Below are 15,241 nucleotides of genomic sequence, written 5' to 3'. Positions count from 1 at the left end.
TCACCATGCCTGACTAATTTTTAGATTTTTTTTGTAGAGTCGAGGTCTCCCTATGTTGTCCAGGCTCTTTTTATTTTTTATGATTGTTACTTTAAGGATCAGTCTGAAATTCCCTTTAGGCACACTTACACGCTTGAACTCATTTCTGGCACTAGTTATGGGTCTGTCCTGGGGAGTTGAAGTCCGGGACACACTGTTAGGGAAATAACTTGTCAGAGCAAAGAACAAGACCCTGTAAGAAAAAAACTACGAGGCAACGGGTAATACAGAGGTACTGGGCACTCTGGGAGAGTGGCGGAGAAACCCGACACACACCTCCCATGGTCTGTACTGTGTCACTCGAGAGCCTGACATACAGGTATTCAGTGAGTACTGGTTAAAAGAACAACAAACGCATTGACACAAAAATTTTAACAGCTTCCCAAGGATTTTCTCTTAATCTCTTTTTAAGCTCAGGTCCTCGTCTGATAAACATGACGCTACATTTTTCCCCCTAATGTTATTTTGAAGTTTCGACGCAGATTAAATATGGCGACTGAAAACAAAGCAAGAGACAAAGTGCCTGCGCATCCCATGACCTCCCCACCGGCAAGAAAGAGGAGAAACAGGCGTGAGCAAGCAGTGCTGGTTGGCGCAGAGAGAAGTGCCAGGAACTCAATACAGGCCGGAAGTCGGGGTACGGGGCCGCGCCAGCTTCAGGCGTCACTTCCCACGCGACTTCCTTCGGGAAACATGGCGGCACTGAGCGGTGTCCGCTGGCTGACCCGAGTGAGGCCCCGGGACCTGTCGGGCAGGGGCGGGTGAGGGAGCGGAGAGTTTGTCCTAGGGTTTCCTAAACAGGGCGAAGTCACATGTAGTGTTCGGGGTCTGGATGTCTCAAATCTGACCTTATATGCTTGTGTGTCCCTGTTGCAGGCGCTGGTCTCCGCCGGGAACCCTGGGGCATGGAGAGGTCTGAGTACCTCGGCCGCGGCGCACGCTGCATCGCGGAGCCAGGTATGCACGAATCTGGCTGGGGTCTCACTCACGACCCTGTCCCTTCCTCGCTGCTCCCTCCCCTGGCTTTTCCCCACCCCTCCCGGGTCTCCCCACTTCCCTACTCCCAGGATCCGTGCTCCCGCCCCAGCTCTATCTTTACTTCTGCCCTCTTCCCCCAATTCAGGCCGAGGACGTGAGGGTGGAGGGCTCCTTTCCCGTGACCATGCTTCCGGGAGACGGTGTGGGGCCTGAGCTGATGCACGCTGTCAAGGAGGTGTTCAAGGTGAGTGGCCTCGGGGATCAGACAGTAGAGGACAGTAGTGTGTTGGAAAGGACTTGGCCTTGACTGTGATGTTTTGGGAACCTGTCTCTGAAGGCTGCCGCTGTCCCAGTGGAGTTCCAGGAGCACCACCTGAGTGAGGTGCAGAATATGGCATCTGAGGAGAAGCTGGAGCAGGTGCTGAGTTCCATGAAGGAGAACAAAGTGGCCATCATTGGTATGTGTGCCCTCTTGCCACTTGTTCATGTGCCATTTAAAATCAAATGACCAAATGTTTATTAAGCCCTTCTCCCCACATGGCGTGTAATTATATTAACTCTCCAGGGCAACCACCACTGGTATTTGGACATTTGTTCCCTCCCATTGGGAACCCAGGAGTTGAGAGATCATGTCAGCTGTCTATGCAGAACAGTTCCAGGGGTTCTGAGTCTGTCCTGAGACTACATCAACTGTCATCAAATCTTATTCATTGCATTTCTGGAATACCACTTTTCGCTGCCACTTTTCTTTTCTTTTCTTTTTTTCTTTTGCCTCCCTTCCTTCCTCTTTCTTTCGTCTCGCTCTGTCGCCCAGGCTGGAGTGCAGTGGCATGATCTCGGCTCACTGCAACCTCCCCCTCCCCGGTTCAAGCAATTCTCCTGCCTCAGCCCCCTGAGTAGCTGGGACTACAGATGTGCACCACCACACCCAGCTAATTTTTGTATTTGTTTTGTTTAAGACAGAGTCTTCGGCCGGGCGCGGTGGCTCACGCTTGTAATCCCAGCACTCTGGGGGGCCGAGGCGGGCGGATCACGAGGTCAGGAGATCGAGACCACGGTGAAACCCCGTCTCTACTAAAAATACAAAAAATTAGCCGGGTGTGGTGGCGGGCGCCTGTAGTCCCAGCTACTCGGAGAGGCTGAGGCAGGAGAATGGCGTGAACCTGGGAGGCGGAGCTTGCAGTGAGCCGAGATTGTGCCACTGCACTCCAGCCTGGGTGACAGAGCGAGACTCCGTCTCAAAAAAAAAAAAAAAAAAAAAAGACAGAGTCTTGCTCTGTCGCCCAGGCTGGAGTGCAATGTTGCCATCTCAGCTCACTGCAACCTCCGCCTCCCGGGTTCAAGCGATTCTCCTGCCTCAGCCTCCTGAGTAGCTGGCTGGTATTACAGGAGTATGCCACCACGCCTGGCTAATTTTTGTATTTTTAGTAGAGATGGGGTTTCACCATGTTGGTCAGGCTGGTCTTGAACTCCTGACCTTGTGATCTGCCTGCCTTGGCCTCCCGCAGTGCTGAGATTACAAGTGTGAGCCACCATGCCCAGGCTAATTTTTGTATTTTTAGTAGAGACAGGGTTTTACCATGTTGGCCAGGCTGGTCTCGAACTCTTGACCTCAAGTGATCCACCCACCTCTGCCTCCCAAAGTGCTGCAATTATAGGCATGAACCACCATGTCTAGCTGCCCCTTTTGTCTTCTGTGCTTTAATCTCCTCATTTGATTTTTTTGGCCTCTGGTTCTGCCCCCATAGTTCATCTTCCATATCTCTTTTCTTGGAAAGAACAGCCTGATTTTCCAGGCCCAGCCTTACCATAGGAAAGTCAGTACTTTATAAGTTGGCCCTTAACTTTTCTGCCTTGGTTCCACAACTCTTGTTCTGTGCTTCAATCACACTAGATTGTGTGTTAGATTCCAAATATGTACTACCTGACTTATACTGTTCCCTCTACCCAGAACGTTCTTTCTTTGATGCTACCTGTTAGAGTCCTTCTCACTCATTCACTGTATTAGTTTCCCATAGCTGCCATAACACACTACCATGAACCTGGTGGCTTATCATAACAGAAATGTATTCTCTCACAGTGCTGGAGGCCATAAGTCTGAAATTAAGGTGTTGGCAGGGCCCTGCTCCCTCTGAGGTTTAGGGGAGAATCCTTTCTTGCCTCTTCTGGTGGCTCCTGCTGTTTTTTGACTTGTAGATGCATCACTCCAATATCTGACTGTGGTTTTCGTTTTTTTTTTTTTTTTTTTTGAGACAGAGTCTCGCTGTCGCCCAGGCTGGAGTGCAATGGCGTGATCTCGGCTCACTGCAGGCTCCGCCCCCCGGGGTTCACGCCATTCTCCTGCCTCAGCCTCCCTGAGTAGCTGGGACTACAGGCGCCCGCCACCTTGCCCGGCTAATTTTTTGTATTTTTAGTAGAGACGGGGTTTCACTGTGTTAGCCATGATGGTCTCGATCTCCTGACCTCGTGATCCGCCCGCCTCGGCCTTGCAAAGTGCTGGGATTACAGGCGTGAGCCACCGCGCCCGGCCGGTTTTCTTCCCTCTCTGTCTCGGTATCATTTTTCTCCTTAAATATTTAGCCCTGGATGGGACGATTTTTTCTCAAGATCCTTAACTTAATTACATCTGTAAAGCCTCTTTTCCCAAATAAGGTCACATATATAGGTTCTGGGGCTCAGGGCATGGACAGTTATCTCGGAGATCACTGTTCAGCCCATTGTGCTCACATAACTTAAGGCGTGGCTGAAGTGCCAGCTCCTCTGTGCTATATCTTGATATTACTGGAGAGGATTTCCTCTTTGTGTTGCTATGCAAGTTTGCCCTGGTATTTATCATGTCTTTGATATTTTCTGTCTTTCCCAGTGTTCTGTTTGCTTCTCGACGGCAGGAGTTGTATGGTTTTAGTTGTTATCCTTATTGCCTGACATATAATTGATACTCATCAGGAGATGCTGGGTTAAAAAATGTCAAATAAGGGGAAGGCACAGAAACATCTTAAAAAGATCACAGATCTGCTAGCATTGTTTTTCAACTTGTTGTTAAACCCAGGCTCTTTTTTGATAAATAGAAAAAATCTGTTCTCCGTTTTGAAGTTTCAACATAAATTAAATATGTTGACTAAAAATAAAGCATTAAGGCCGGGGCGGGCGGGTCACTTGAGGTCAGGAGTTCGAGACCAGCCTGGCCAACATGGTGAGACCCCACCACTACTAAAAGTACAAAAAATTAGCCAGGTATGGTGTTACATGCCTGTAATCCCAGCTACTGAGGAGGCTGAGGCAGGAGAATTGCTTGAACCTGGGAGGCGGAGGTTGCAGTGAGCCCAGATCGTGCCACTGCACTCCAGCCTGGGTGACAGAGTGAGACCCTGTCTCACACACACACACGCACACACACACAAAATGCAATAGATGAAATGTTTCTGGCTTTAACTACATTATTATCATTTGTCCCTTGCCCCAGAGACAATTTAAAAGTTACTGATTTGGGAGTGGGAGATGGGAGTCTGGGTTACATTATGTTCCTAACAGGGTTAGACACTGGTCTGGGTTCCCTGGGGCTTGGCCTGTGCCTGACACTCCTTTTCCACTTTGTTGTCACAGGAAAGATTCATACCCCGATGGAGTATAAGGGGGAGCTAGCCTCCTATGATATGCGGCTGAGGTAGGTGGTCTGGGTGGGGCGAATGGTTGAGAGGTGCCAGGGCACCAGGAGCAGAGCTGATGGCCTTGCCCATCCTCAGGCGTAAGTTGGACTTATTTGCCAATGTAGTCCATGTGAAGTCACTTCCTGGGTATATGACTCGGCACAACAATCTAGACCTGGTGATCATTCGAGAGCAGACGGAAGGGGAGTACAGCTCTCTGGAACATGAGGTGAGGCCCCAGAAACTGGGGGAGGGCAAGGATGAAGATGGGAGAGAGGTGGAGCTCCTTGTTTCCCTTCCCAGTGTCACCTAGCTGCTGCTGTCTTCTTACCCAGAGTGCAAGGGGTGTGATTGAGTGTTTGAAGATTGTCACACGAGCCAAGTCTCAGCGGATTGCAAAGTTCGCCTTTGACTATGCCACCAAGAAGGGGCGGAGCAAGGTCACTGCTGTCCACAAGGCCAACATCATGTGAGGGACATAGCTTTGTGTAGGATGGGTTCCTGGGAAGGTAGCCCCTGTATTTTCTTGGCTGATTCTGTCCCCTTTGGCCCATGGACAGGAAACTTGGGGATGGGTTGTTCCTGCAGTGCTGTGAGGAAGTTGCTGAACTGTACCCCAAAATCAAATTTGAGACAATGATCATAGACAACTGCTGCATGCAGGTGAGGCCTCCCCACATCTCCACTCATGGAGCGGAGGAGGAGGGTGGGGAGTGGAATTTACCTCATGCCTACATCTCACCCTCTAGCTGGTACAGAATCCTTACCAGTTTGATGTGCTTGTGATGCCCAATCTCTATGGGAACATTATTGACAATCTGGCTGCTGGCCTGGTTGGGGGAGCTGGTGTGGTCCCTGGTGAGAGCTATAGTGCAGAATACGCAGTCTTTGAGACGGTGAGTGCGGCTGCTTTCTCCCTCGGCCCTTCCTACGTGCCCTTCCTCTGACCTCAAGTCCGCCATTCCTCTCCCATCCCAATATCTCCACTTCCTAAGTGATCTTGGCCTGTTCTTCCCCCACACTGCCCACCATGCCTCTTTTCAGTGACCCTGGCCTGAGCTCCCCCTCCCATAATGTCCTTTTCCAACCTAAGCCTCTGCGTACCCCTCCTGCCTCCTCCCAGTGTCTAGCCTGCCCCTCTCTCCACAGGGTGCCCGGCACCCGTTTGCCCAGGCAGTGGGCAGGAATATAGCCAATCCCACGGCCATGCTGCTGTCGGCTTCCAACATGCTGCGGCATCTTAAGTAGGTCATGGGAGGCTGTGGGCAGAGGTTGGGTGTTGTGAGGAGGAGCCAGGTGGGGAAATCAGCGGGAGGTGTTTTGGGGGAATCACAGTTTCTTCCTGTCCATATCCACAGTCTTGAGTATCACTCCAGCATGATTGCAGATGCGGTGAAGAAGGTGATCAAAGTTGGCAAGGTGAGTTGAGAAGAGTAGTGCTGGCTTCAGGATTTAGAGTAGTTCTGGTGTCAGCACCTCGGCACTACTCTCTGGGGAACCTGAATGGGGGTCTCCTTTCCCCCCAGGTCCCCAGAACATCTGTTCCCTGACATCCCTGCATCCCTCAGGGCTGTTCTTCACCTCCCTTTTCTTGGCTGTTTCATCCTTTTGATCTCTTTTGCCTCTTAGATCCCATCTGCTGTTCCCTCTTTCCTGCTCCATCCACTGCCCTTTTCATGGGCCATCTGAATGCAGAACTTGCAGCTCTCCTTGGGGGTGGAACAGCAAGGGATACAGGCAGGCTGAAGCATCAGCTTCACCTCCACACCCCATCTCCTTTCCGCTGTGATTCTTTCCTTCCACGTGGTCTTGTCTCTATTTCTTCCAAGGAAGGTAGCCACATCCTGCCTCTGATCTGCATTTCCCATCATCTTTGCCTGCTCAGTAGCCACCTCCTGCCTCTGATCTGCATTTCCCATCATCTTTGCCTGCTCAGCCTCCTGTCCTGCCCTGGCTGCAGCACAGCTAATAGTGGCTTAAGAGGAGTGGCAGGTCCATGTGCTTCCCATCCTGGCTCCTTCCATTTCTGTGCATTGCCTCTTTTTTCTGGCTGTCACGCATTCTTGGATTCCATTTCCTCAGTCACATTGCCCTACCTCCCTTCATGGGCTCTCTTTTCTCCCTCCCCACGGCTGTTGCCGGTGGTGGCTGTAGGTGCGGACTCGAGACATGGGCGGCTACAGCACCACAACCGACTTCATCAAGTCTGTCATCGGTCACCTGCACCCCCATGGGAGCTAGAGCCCTTTATTTCTTCCAACCTTGCAAGAACCGCACTCCCCATACCCTTCAGTGCAGTGCACCAGGGAAGAGACCTTGTGCCTCTAGGCAGTGGACCATGGTCACCTTGCTGGGTAGAGCCTAGGTTGTCCTTGGGCCGGCGTCCTTAGGGGACAGACTGTTGGGTGGTGATGGGGATTGTTAGGATGGAGCCCAGGCCACATGGATGATGATGATTCTCCCCCACAGGTTCGAACCTCTGACATGGGTGGCTATGCTACTTGCCATGACTTCACTGAGGCTGTCATTGCTGCCTTGCCCCACCCATAAGCCCTGTCCATACCCATGTAAGGTGTTCAATAAAGAACATGAACCAACTTTTGTGAATTTGTTTTTATTGGGGAACACGGCACAGGGTGGGAAATGTCACCTTGGGCTATGGTATGCCCCACCTCCCAGAGAATGTCCATTTGCATTCTAATCTTCCTGGGATGCTTTATGGAACTTTTTCTTCTTCTTGGAGCTGCTCTTGCCAGCTGCCTCTTCAGGCCCACTGCTGACCGGCTCCTCTTTGGAGAATTTCCTCTTTTTCTTGGAGCCACTTCTGTGGCCTGCCTCTTCGGGGTCATTAACTGTTTCCTCCTTGGGTGAAGACTTCTTCCTCTTGGGAAGACTGGTGCTGCCAGCGGTCTCTTCAAGATCACTACTCATCAACTCCTCCTTGGAAAAAGATTTCTTTTTCTTGGGTTTGGAGAAAGAGATAGATGGATCTTCCATTCCATTCTCCTGAGGAACCTCCTGGGGCTTTTGCTTTTTCTTCTTTTTGGGTTTTTCACTCATCTCCTAAAGGGAAGGACGGGAACAGGCTGTGAGAACAGTGCTCATTACATCTTCAGCAATTAAGTAGCCAAGGCAGGGGAACCTGTGTGGTTAACATTGCCCAGTTTCTGGGATAGTTTAATTGTGTGGGTATAACTTTAGAAATCCATCCCAAAGGCTGTCCCAAATTAGAAGGAAAACATGTAATGAGAAATTACCTCAGCCCATTAAAAAAAAAAACCTAAAGAAACACCCACCATGCTGGTCGCAACAGAACCATCATGCCAAGTTCCAGACAGGGCCCTGAAACACTGTTTAAGAAACTGGGTGCTAAATGAAAATCTCAGGGAGAATGATTGTAGCTTAGCACATTGGGGACCTCCCTGCCCCCATCCCCACTGTGAAACACTACCACCTCCGGACACACGTCTGATAATAAGCAGAGCAGGAATTTACACTACCCCAGGTTGAGGACTCCTGGGAGGCAGCCGAGGACAGAACACACATGCCCAGGGAACGGGTGTGAGCTACAATCAGCTCTCTGGGCTCTTGAGCAAGTTCAGCACCTATCTCCTTCCTATAGAATCAAGAGGTAGTTTTAGATGTTTCAGGTCCTTGTTTTAGTCCAAAAGCCTGGACTCAAGACCATAGCTTGATGCAGCACATCCTTTGTTCTGCTGTTGAAAATCCTACAACCTAGGATCTGCCAGGGCCGTGCTGCCTACTGACCTCACACTCCTCTGGAGTACTACTGCTGTTTTCTGAAGATGCGAGGGCAAGTGCAGCCAGCCGTTTCTTTTCCTTCTTTAAGCGTTTCTTCTCCTGTTTCTCCAGCTTCCTAGTAATCTCTGCAGCCGCTTCCTCTGCCTGGTCAAAGAAAAGTGCTAAAGGCCTGAAGACCTCTGGTGCTCTGAGGACTCCTTTCTGGCTTTATTGGATCAGGCTCATTAAATCAGTTTTTTTGCCTCCATTCTACAAGGTCAGGCTCAGACAGTTCATCACCTCCAACAGCTAGCTATGCCACTCCACACCCAGCAAAGCCCAACTGACCTGAACCATTGCTTCCTTCATGACATCCAGATTCTTTCGTGGTATCTCTCCAGTCTCATAGAAGGACAGTCGCTCTTCAACTTGTTCTCGAAGCTTCTCCCCGAATACACTCGTGGGCACCTCTGGATGTGTGTGGGTGACAAAGCCTGTCAGCCCAAAGAGACAAACCACCCCAACCCTGTGTTCCCTCTACCCTCAGCTTCACTCAGACCCAGAGTCTCAACACTCACTAGGTGAACTGCTGTTGACGAAAAATATTGCCATCATTGTGGAAGCTATGGTTGCAAGTCTCCCCACCCATCCACCCAGCCCCTTCTCACACCTGCCAACCCCCCCCACCCCATACCAGAGAAGCAATCGATTCGTGAGGCAATACTGCATTTGTTTGCCAGGTATCGGGAGATGCGGCCTTTGTTCTTGGCAGCTGCTCGGCCAATGAAGGTGGAGTGGAAAATGAGTCCATATTTTGGAGTGTTACCCCTTGTCTTCAGGGCTCTGAGAGAACATTCAGTGGAGAGTTTAAGATCAGAAATTTCAACCCCATTAGCCAAGGCAGCCCAGCTCCTCCTCTCCTCTCACCCCAAAGTTCTGAGTGAGCCTCAGGCCAGATTGGATCTCTACCTCAGTGCATGCCAACCCATAGCTCCCAGAGGCAGAGGGAAGGCATCCAATGTCGCTGACCTGGAGACTTGGTCCCTTTGCTGGGCCCTGGGAATCACTCAGACACCAGGACTGGCCATCACCCCTATAGCAGAGGCCTGTATAGGTCAGGGAGCCCTGGTCAGCCATCACCGTGATCCCCCAACAAGCTGTGGGCACCAGAAGTGGCACCTGATTGTGGGCAGGTGCCCTCGCTGGTACCTGAACAGGGCCTTTTCAGCCCCAAGGATCTGCACTGTGGATGCTGGATACTTGGCCAGGTTGGTGAGGCTGCCAGCATGTGCGATGAGACGTGCACCTACCTGGAGAGAGAGTCAAAGAATCAGTCAGAGAAACGAACTGCTGACCTGCCAGTTGCATGACAACCCTGCTCCCCACCTCCCCATCAAGCACAACTGGGGAAGACATGGTGGGTCAGGAAATACAGCAGTGCAAGTGCACATGGCAACGGTCCTTATTCTCCCATTTTTGTGTCCCCTGTGACGCACCGCTTCCCCAATTAGGGCTGACAGGCTGGGGGCTACTTGGCTCATCTTGGAGCGCAGGTAAGTGTGTAGGCTCTGGCGGTATTCAGATAAAGACACCACACGACTGGAGAAGCTCTCGATGTTTATCAAGTCAATGGCAGATATGTCCATGCCTAGGAAAAACCAAGTGTGAATGCAAGAGGCCAGGTATTTAGAGCCCCATACCTTACGCAGGCTGCCAGGCTCTGCACTGACCCATGGAGGACCGTGAGGCATCCAGAATAGCCTTAGCCTTGGCCCCATCCATTGTCAGCTCCTCCAGCTTCTCCAGCTTTTCCTCATTCAGTTCCCTTCGGTTTCCAATAAACTGGGCAAGACGGCAGTATGTGGCATTGTCGTTGATGATCTTCACCAGCTCCGGAAAGTGATATCCGTACCACTCCCTGCAAAGAGCCACGGTCACTCCCTGGCCCAGCTGCTTCATCAAAAACCATAGAGCTACAGCCTTGCCCTCTCCACACCTACTCTGCCTGGAGGAAATGGGACAAAGATCCAAATCTTCCTCAATTCTATGTTCCCCCATTCACAATACAGACCAGGCACAGGGCCCGAGCTGAGGTGTATATGGGGTAGGTTTACTCTACCTCCTCTTTCTATACAGTCAGTGTAAGAACACAGCCTGTGGTAAGCACCAGGAGGCCTAGACCCAGCCCCAGCCCACATGGTTCTACCCACAGGATGGTCAGTCCTCATCAAGACTCAAAATTAAACTACAGACCAAAGGCTCCAGTATTATGGGGGGCCCTTGCACTTTACCTGACACGCATAGAGAAGGTATTGATGTCCTTATCCAGCTGGTCCAGGAGGCTAATGGACTGGATGATCATATTGTCCACCCGGTTCACATTAAACTTAACTTTGGCACGGGAATAGCTGTGTCCCAGCCCCAGCTGTGCTTTACAAGCTGACAGATCGGTCAGACCCTTCACCAGATTGTGGAAGTGCAGACGAACTCCTAAGAAGAGGGCAGGACAGTTAGCAACAAGGGGCTCTGAGCTAGCTCCTGCACCCATGGACACCAGCCAAGCCCGAGGCCTTCCCAGAAGTCACAACAAGCACCCAAGTTTCCAGAACCTCCTCCCCCAAAATGTCCAGGATAACAGGAATATAACAGATGATGGTCTCACCTCGCAGGATCTCAGCTATGACACCTCCAGTCTGGCAGTTGTACCCTAACTCCTCCTGTATTGCAGCACCAATCTTGGGATCCCCAACTCCCAAGAGTACTTTCTTCTTTTTGGACGGCAGGTGGGTCTCCAAGAGCAGGCGGAGGTCCTCATGAACAACCCCTCAGGGGAAAGAACACAGTTCCCACTAACAGGCTGAAGGATGATCAACTCTAACATCCCCTCAGCTGACTACCCTGGCCCCACTGAGCATGCTGGGATGGCATGCCCAGATCCCTCCCCATCAGGCATTGCTCAGAGACATGGAGACATCAGTGACTGCACTCAGGGGATTGACAGATTTGATTCGCAAGTCATCACTGCAAAGCCTGGCCCAGCCATGGGAACAATTGCATTCAGGTCTGATAGCACAAGTGTGCAATAAGTAATAGCTTGTAACACACCCTGGAGTATTTAGAATTTGCCTTCTGGAACCAAACCTTTTTTTCTCAGTCTGTGTTTATCCAACTGCCCTTTCCAATCAAATAGAAAGGAGAAAACCAGACACTTAATTGTGTTTAGGCAAAAACTCGGGCACAAGTAGGTGTTAAGCCAACCCCCTTTAAGAAACCCCCGCTTTGTCGAGCCGGGCACGGTTGCTAGCGCCTGTAATCTCAGCACCTTGGGAGGCTGAGGCGGGCGGATCACGAGGTCAGGAGATCGAGACTAGCCTGGCCAACATGTTGAAACCCGGTCTCTACCAAAAATACAAAATTAGCCGGGCGTGGTGGCTGGCACAGGCCTGTAATCCAAGTTACTCGGGAGGCTGAGGCAGGAGAATCGCCTGAACCAGGGAGGCAGAGGTTGCACTGAGCCCAGATCTTGCCACTGCACTCCAGCCTGGGGGACAGACTCCATCTCAAAAAAAATAAAAATAAAAATAAAAAATAATTTGTCACTACACTGCCCACAAGGAAACGTAACACACATCCCACATCGTCTGCTTTAAACAGTTTGGTCTAGCACAGTTCCCAGACCTTGAGCTCTGTGAAGACAATTTCAAATTACACATTGTATGTCTCAAATACTGCCTCACACCTAACAGAATCAGAGCCAGCCAAGGACGGCAAATACTATCACAAGTTGCCCGAGAGGATACCGAAAGGAACCACATCTCTCTGTGATACTTGGCGGTGGCTTGACTTACCTTCAGACACGGCGTTGGCATTTTCCAAGGCAACCTGGGATGAGGCAAAGGGACAAAAGGCCACCAGACGAACGATGTTGTGGAATTTGCCCAGGTTGAGCACGGACTCCTCCACCTGGGGGAGAAAGAGGCTGAGTAGTTTCCTTCCCTCCCTCCTGCCTCTACGGCGCAGTAAAGCAGCGGTTCTCAGCCTTAGAAGCTCTTAAAATATGCTGATACCTGGGCCCCACATCCCAGCTTCTGCTTTAATCGTTCGGGGGCGGAGTCAGGAAGGCTTATTTCTAATTGCTAGAGCGATTCTACCCATGAGTCAAGGTAAAGACCCCCGGATCTAGAGCTTTCCAGGCCCGCCCCGAACCGCTCGGCCGGCCACGTGGGAGCGCGCGGTGCATGCTGGGACCTGCGCGATGAGGGTCTGCGGGGCCGCCAAAGGAGCCCACGGATCTCACCCACCTGCGGCTGCAGCAGACTGATCTCCTCCACTTCCTTCAGCGCCAGCAGCGCGTAGCCTACCGCGTGCTCAAACAGCACGTGCAACAGCACCTGGAACGGGAGCCGGGGCGCGAGCGTCAACGCAACCTCAGCGTCTGCTGGAACCCGCTCCCAGGGCAGGCGCAGGCCCAGGCCCAGGTTCAGGTTTTGTCTGCGGCCCGAACCCAGGCCGAAACCCCCAACGTCGCGTCGCCCGCGCCCCGCAACCACTCCTCACCATGGCGCCCGCTCCCGGGTTCGGCTCGCAATGCGGCTAGCGCGCTCCGGCGCGCGGAACCAGGCTCCAGAGGCCACGCCCTCGCCCCGCCGACCAATCGGAGACCGGGGACGACACCATCTCCGGCCTTTGGAGGGGCCGCCCGAGGTGGTATCGCCCGGAGCGCGGGCTGGGTGGCGCCGAGCGCGGGCGAGCAGGCTTTTTCTGGCCTTTGCAGCTGCGCGGGCAGGCGGGCGGGCGCGGTTGTCGGGGACGCGCGGCCCCGGGTCGGGCATTGCAGGCGGCGAAACGACTCGGGAAGGCGCTTTCGGGATAATAGTCCGGTTCCTGATGTACTTGTCATATAAGTTGCGGGCAGCAGAGCTGGGTAAAGTCGGGGCGGGAGGTCCGCGTGGGGCGCGGCGTCCATTCGGAGACCGCTGTCTAGCCGGCTTCCCGCTTCGCCCGTGGCCTCGGGCCCCAGACCCTGCGTCCCACGTCCCCGGGACCCATCCGTTCCCGTCCCCTACTCCGGGACGAGCCTCCCCGGCGCCGGGTGGGCCGCGCATCCTTTCCTCCCACCCGTAACGGGAGCGGTGCCTGGCGCGCGCTGGCGCAGACCCTGCTAGGAACGTGGCTCGCGCAGTTTTCTTCGTACTACTAATTTTATTTATTTATTTTTTTTAAATGACGGTGGCAGGCAGTAACGTGCGAAAGAAAGACGCTCCCACGTCTTCCTAGGCCAGTTTCTTGTTGCTGTGCTGCACGGGACCCAGCTCCTTTTGCTGGGCCACGTGTTGCTCCTCGGCTTGAGCGGCTCTGAATTCTGGGCGCTGGTGATCGCTGAGTGAATCGGAGCTGCTTCCCTGTCCTTGAGGGCGTTTTTTGGGCACTCAGGCGACTCTTTAGAAATGAGTTTTGCTTTAATAATTAATATTAACGTTATAAATCCAAAACCTAGTTATACTTAAGTAGCGTATCCCCTGGTATATTTTAAAGAGTCATTCGAAGGGGATTTTTAAAAATGCTGTATACTATAAACTGCATTTATACATTTAATTGTTATTTTGTTAAGCGATTGAGTTACTTGACAAAATCCAAGTACATAGTTCACTCACAAATCTAACATGTCAAACCTAAAAAATATGGTTGGTAAATCTTACTCTTATAATTTCAATATGGCTTACAGATGTGGTTGAATTCTGTTACACATGTCGACTTACGAGTCAGAATCGTTATTCCATTTAATATTTTAAAATGGAATTGCCAAATTAATCCATACATTAGCATGTTAAATTATTTTAACCGTCATGAATACATCAAATTAGACGGTTCCACAGTGTAATGGAAAATACTAATGCTAAGACTTCAATTTACTTCATTATTTCCGTCCTTAATCCTGAATCTTCCTGGAGTTACAGGTGCTTATCCGCTAAACCAGGGGTTTTCAAGCAAGAAGTCAGAATGCATTAATGGACAGCATTTTAAAAAAATAGGATTGGGTGGGCTATAATCCAGCACTTTAGGAGGCCGAGGCAGGCGGATCACTTAAGATCAGGAGTTCGAGGCCAGCCTGACCAACATGGTGAAACCCCTTCTCTACCAAAAAATAAAAAAATCAGCTGAACGTGGTGGCGCGTGCCTGTAATCCCAGCTACTCGGGAGGCTGACGAAGGAGAATCAGTTGAACCCGGGAGGCAGAGGCTGCAGTTAGCCCAGATCGCGCGGCTGCACTCCAGCCTGGGCAACAGAGCAAGGCTCTGTCTCAAAAAAGAAAAAGGATTAAAGCGAATAGAAATAAGAGTATGTTGCATAGAGTAAGGTGCTGTTCATTGTAAAACTTCTGTCTCAACTCTACATACATATATAGAAATATGTACACAAATATTTTTCATATATACACATATATGTAACGATATAAACACATTTTTGTGTGTTAAGTCAGAATATAAAAAACCTGAGGGTCAATCAATGAGCCAAAAGGTAACCAGTCATACTCTGGAAAAATTTGGGTCCTCTGGTTACAAAGGAGCTGTCATGAAGTAGTTTGCTGACTTAAAGAGATGGCTGAAGAAAAGTGCTTCTGCTGGTGAGATAACCAATGCTTGGGATCAGATATGGATGTGGTATGAACACTGAAAGGATTCCTTCAGTTTTCTCATCTCCATCCCTTCAATAAAATATCTCATCCTGATACTTGTAATCTGACTCCAGTGGGATAACACAGGATTCCTGTTATCCTTGACACTGTTATCCAGTTATCCAGTGGGCATCTCTGCAACCTGTGGTGGAGTAGACCA

General features: G+C 51.0%; 2 protein-coding genes and 5 non-coding genes across 11 annotated transcripts; 1 reads left to right on the top strand and 6 right to left on the bottom strand.

Moving 5' to 3' along the window:
- Window positions 1–686: 686 nt before the first annotated feature.
- On the top strand, window positions 687–7,261 carry IDH3B (isocitrate dehydrogenase (NAD(+)) 3 non-catalytic subunit beta). Of its 4 annotated transcripts, XR_004246011.2 has the most exons (13): window positions 687–768; window positions 916–996; window positions 1,163–1,261; window positions 1,355–1,475; window positions 4,621–4,681; window positions 4,761–4,893; window positions 5,000–5,133; window positions 5,225–5,327; window positions 5,414–5,560; window positions 5,814–5,908; window positions 6,023–6,083; window positions 6,819–7,018; window positions 7,134–7,261. XR_004246011.2 is itself a non-coding variant. In XM_058432994.1 (12 exons), the coding sequence occupies exons 1-12, from the start codon at window positions 733–735 to the stop codon at window positions 7,212–7,214; spliced, it is 1,152 nt and encodes a 383-aa protein (XP_058288977.1). In that variant the 5' UTR covers window positions 687–732; the 3' UTR covers window positions 7,215–7,261. The 4 variants fall into 4 exon arrangements, 3 of the variants coding, with proteins under 3 accessions (XP_058288977.1, XP_031998615.1, XP_058288978.1); XM_058432994.1 differs by lacking the exon at window positions 6,819–7,018; XM_032142724.1 differs by having other exon boundaries at window positions 6,819–7,261.
- Window positions 7,223–13,039, bottom strand: NOP56 (NOP56 ribonucleoprotein). Of its 2 annotated transcripts, XR_009211483.1 has the most exons (13): window positions 12,963–13,039; window positions 12,707–12,796; window positions 12,254–12,368; window positions 11,068–11,229; window positions 10,697–10,895; window positions 10,136–10,323; window positions 9,902–10,053; window positions 9,615–9,715; window positions 9,100–9,248; window positions 8,754–8,875; window positions 8,433–8,570; window positions 8,165–8,280; window positions 7,602–7,727 (listed from the first exon to the last, which is right to left on the bottom strand). XR_009211483.1 is itself a non-coding variant. In XM_032142722.2 (12 exons), the coding sequence occupies exons 1-12, from the start codon at window positions 12,963–12,965 to the stop codon at window positions 7,362–7,364; spliced, it is 1,785 nt and encodes a 594-aa protein (XP_031998613.1). In that variant the 5' UTR covers window positions 12,966–13,039; the 3' UTR covers window positions 7,223–7,361. The 2 variants fall into 2 exon arrangements, 1 of the variants encoding a protein (XP_031998613.1); XM_032142722.2 differs by lacking the exon at window positions 8,165–8,280 and having other exon boundaries at window positions 7,223–7,727.
- Window positions 8,639–8,710, bottom strand: LOC116461548 (small nucleolar RNA SNORD57). The gene has a single exon (XR_004246087.1). It is a non-coding gene; the product is annotated as a small nucleolar RNA SNORD57 (small nucleolar RNA).
- LOC116461549 (small nucleolar RNA SNORD56) lies at window positions 8,955–9,025 on the bottom strand. The gene has a single exon (XR_004246088.1). It is a non-coding gene; the product is annotated as a small nucleolar RNA SNORD56 (small nucleolar RNA).
- LOC116461561 (small nucleolar RNA SNORD86) lies at window positions 9,467–9,552 on the bottom strand. Its single transcript, XR_004246100.1, has one exon. It is a non-coding gene; the product is annotated as a small nucleolar RNA SNORD86 (small nucleolar RNA).
- LOC116461552 (small nucleolar RNA SNORA51) lies at window positions 10,450–10,581 on the bottom strand. The gene has a single exon (XR_004246091.1). It is a non-coding gene; the product is annotated as a small nucleolar RNA SNORA51 (small nucleolar RNA).
- Window positions 11,358–11,432, bottom strand: LOC116461563 (small nucleolar RNA SNORD110). The gene has a single exon (XR_004246102.1). It is a non-coding gene; the product is annotated as a small nucleolar RNA SNORD110 (small nucleolar RNA).
- Window positions 13,040–15,241: the final 2,202 nt, after the last annotated feature.

This window comes from Hylobates moloch, unplaced genomic scaffold (genome assembly GCF_009828535.3).
Source record: "Hylobates moloch isolate HMO894 unplaced genomic scaffold, HMol_V3 SCAFFOLD_21, whole genome shotgun sequence".
Lineage (NCBI taxonomy): Eukaryota > Metazoa > Chordata > Mammalia > Primates > Hylobatidae > Hylobates > Hylobates moloch.
The sequence above is the reverse complement of the archived record's forward strand: the minus strand, read 5'-3'. Positions and strand labels throughout refer to the sequence as shown.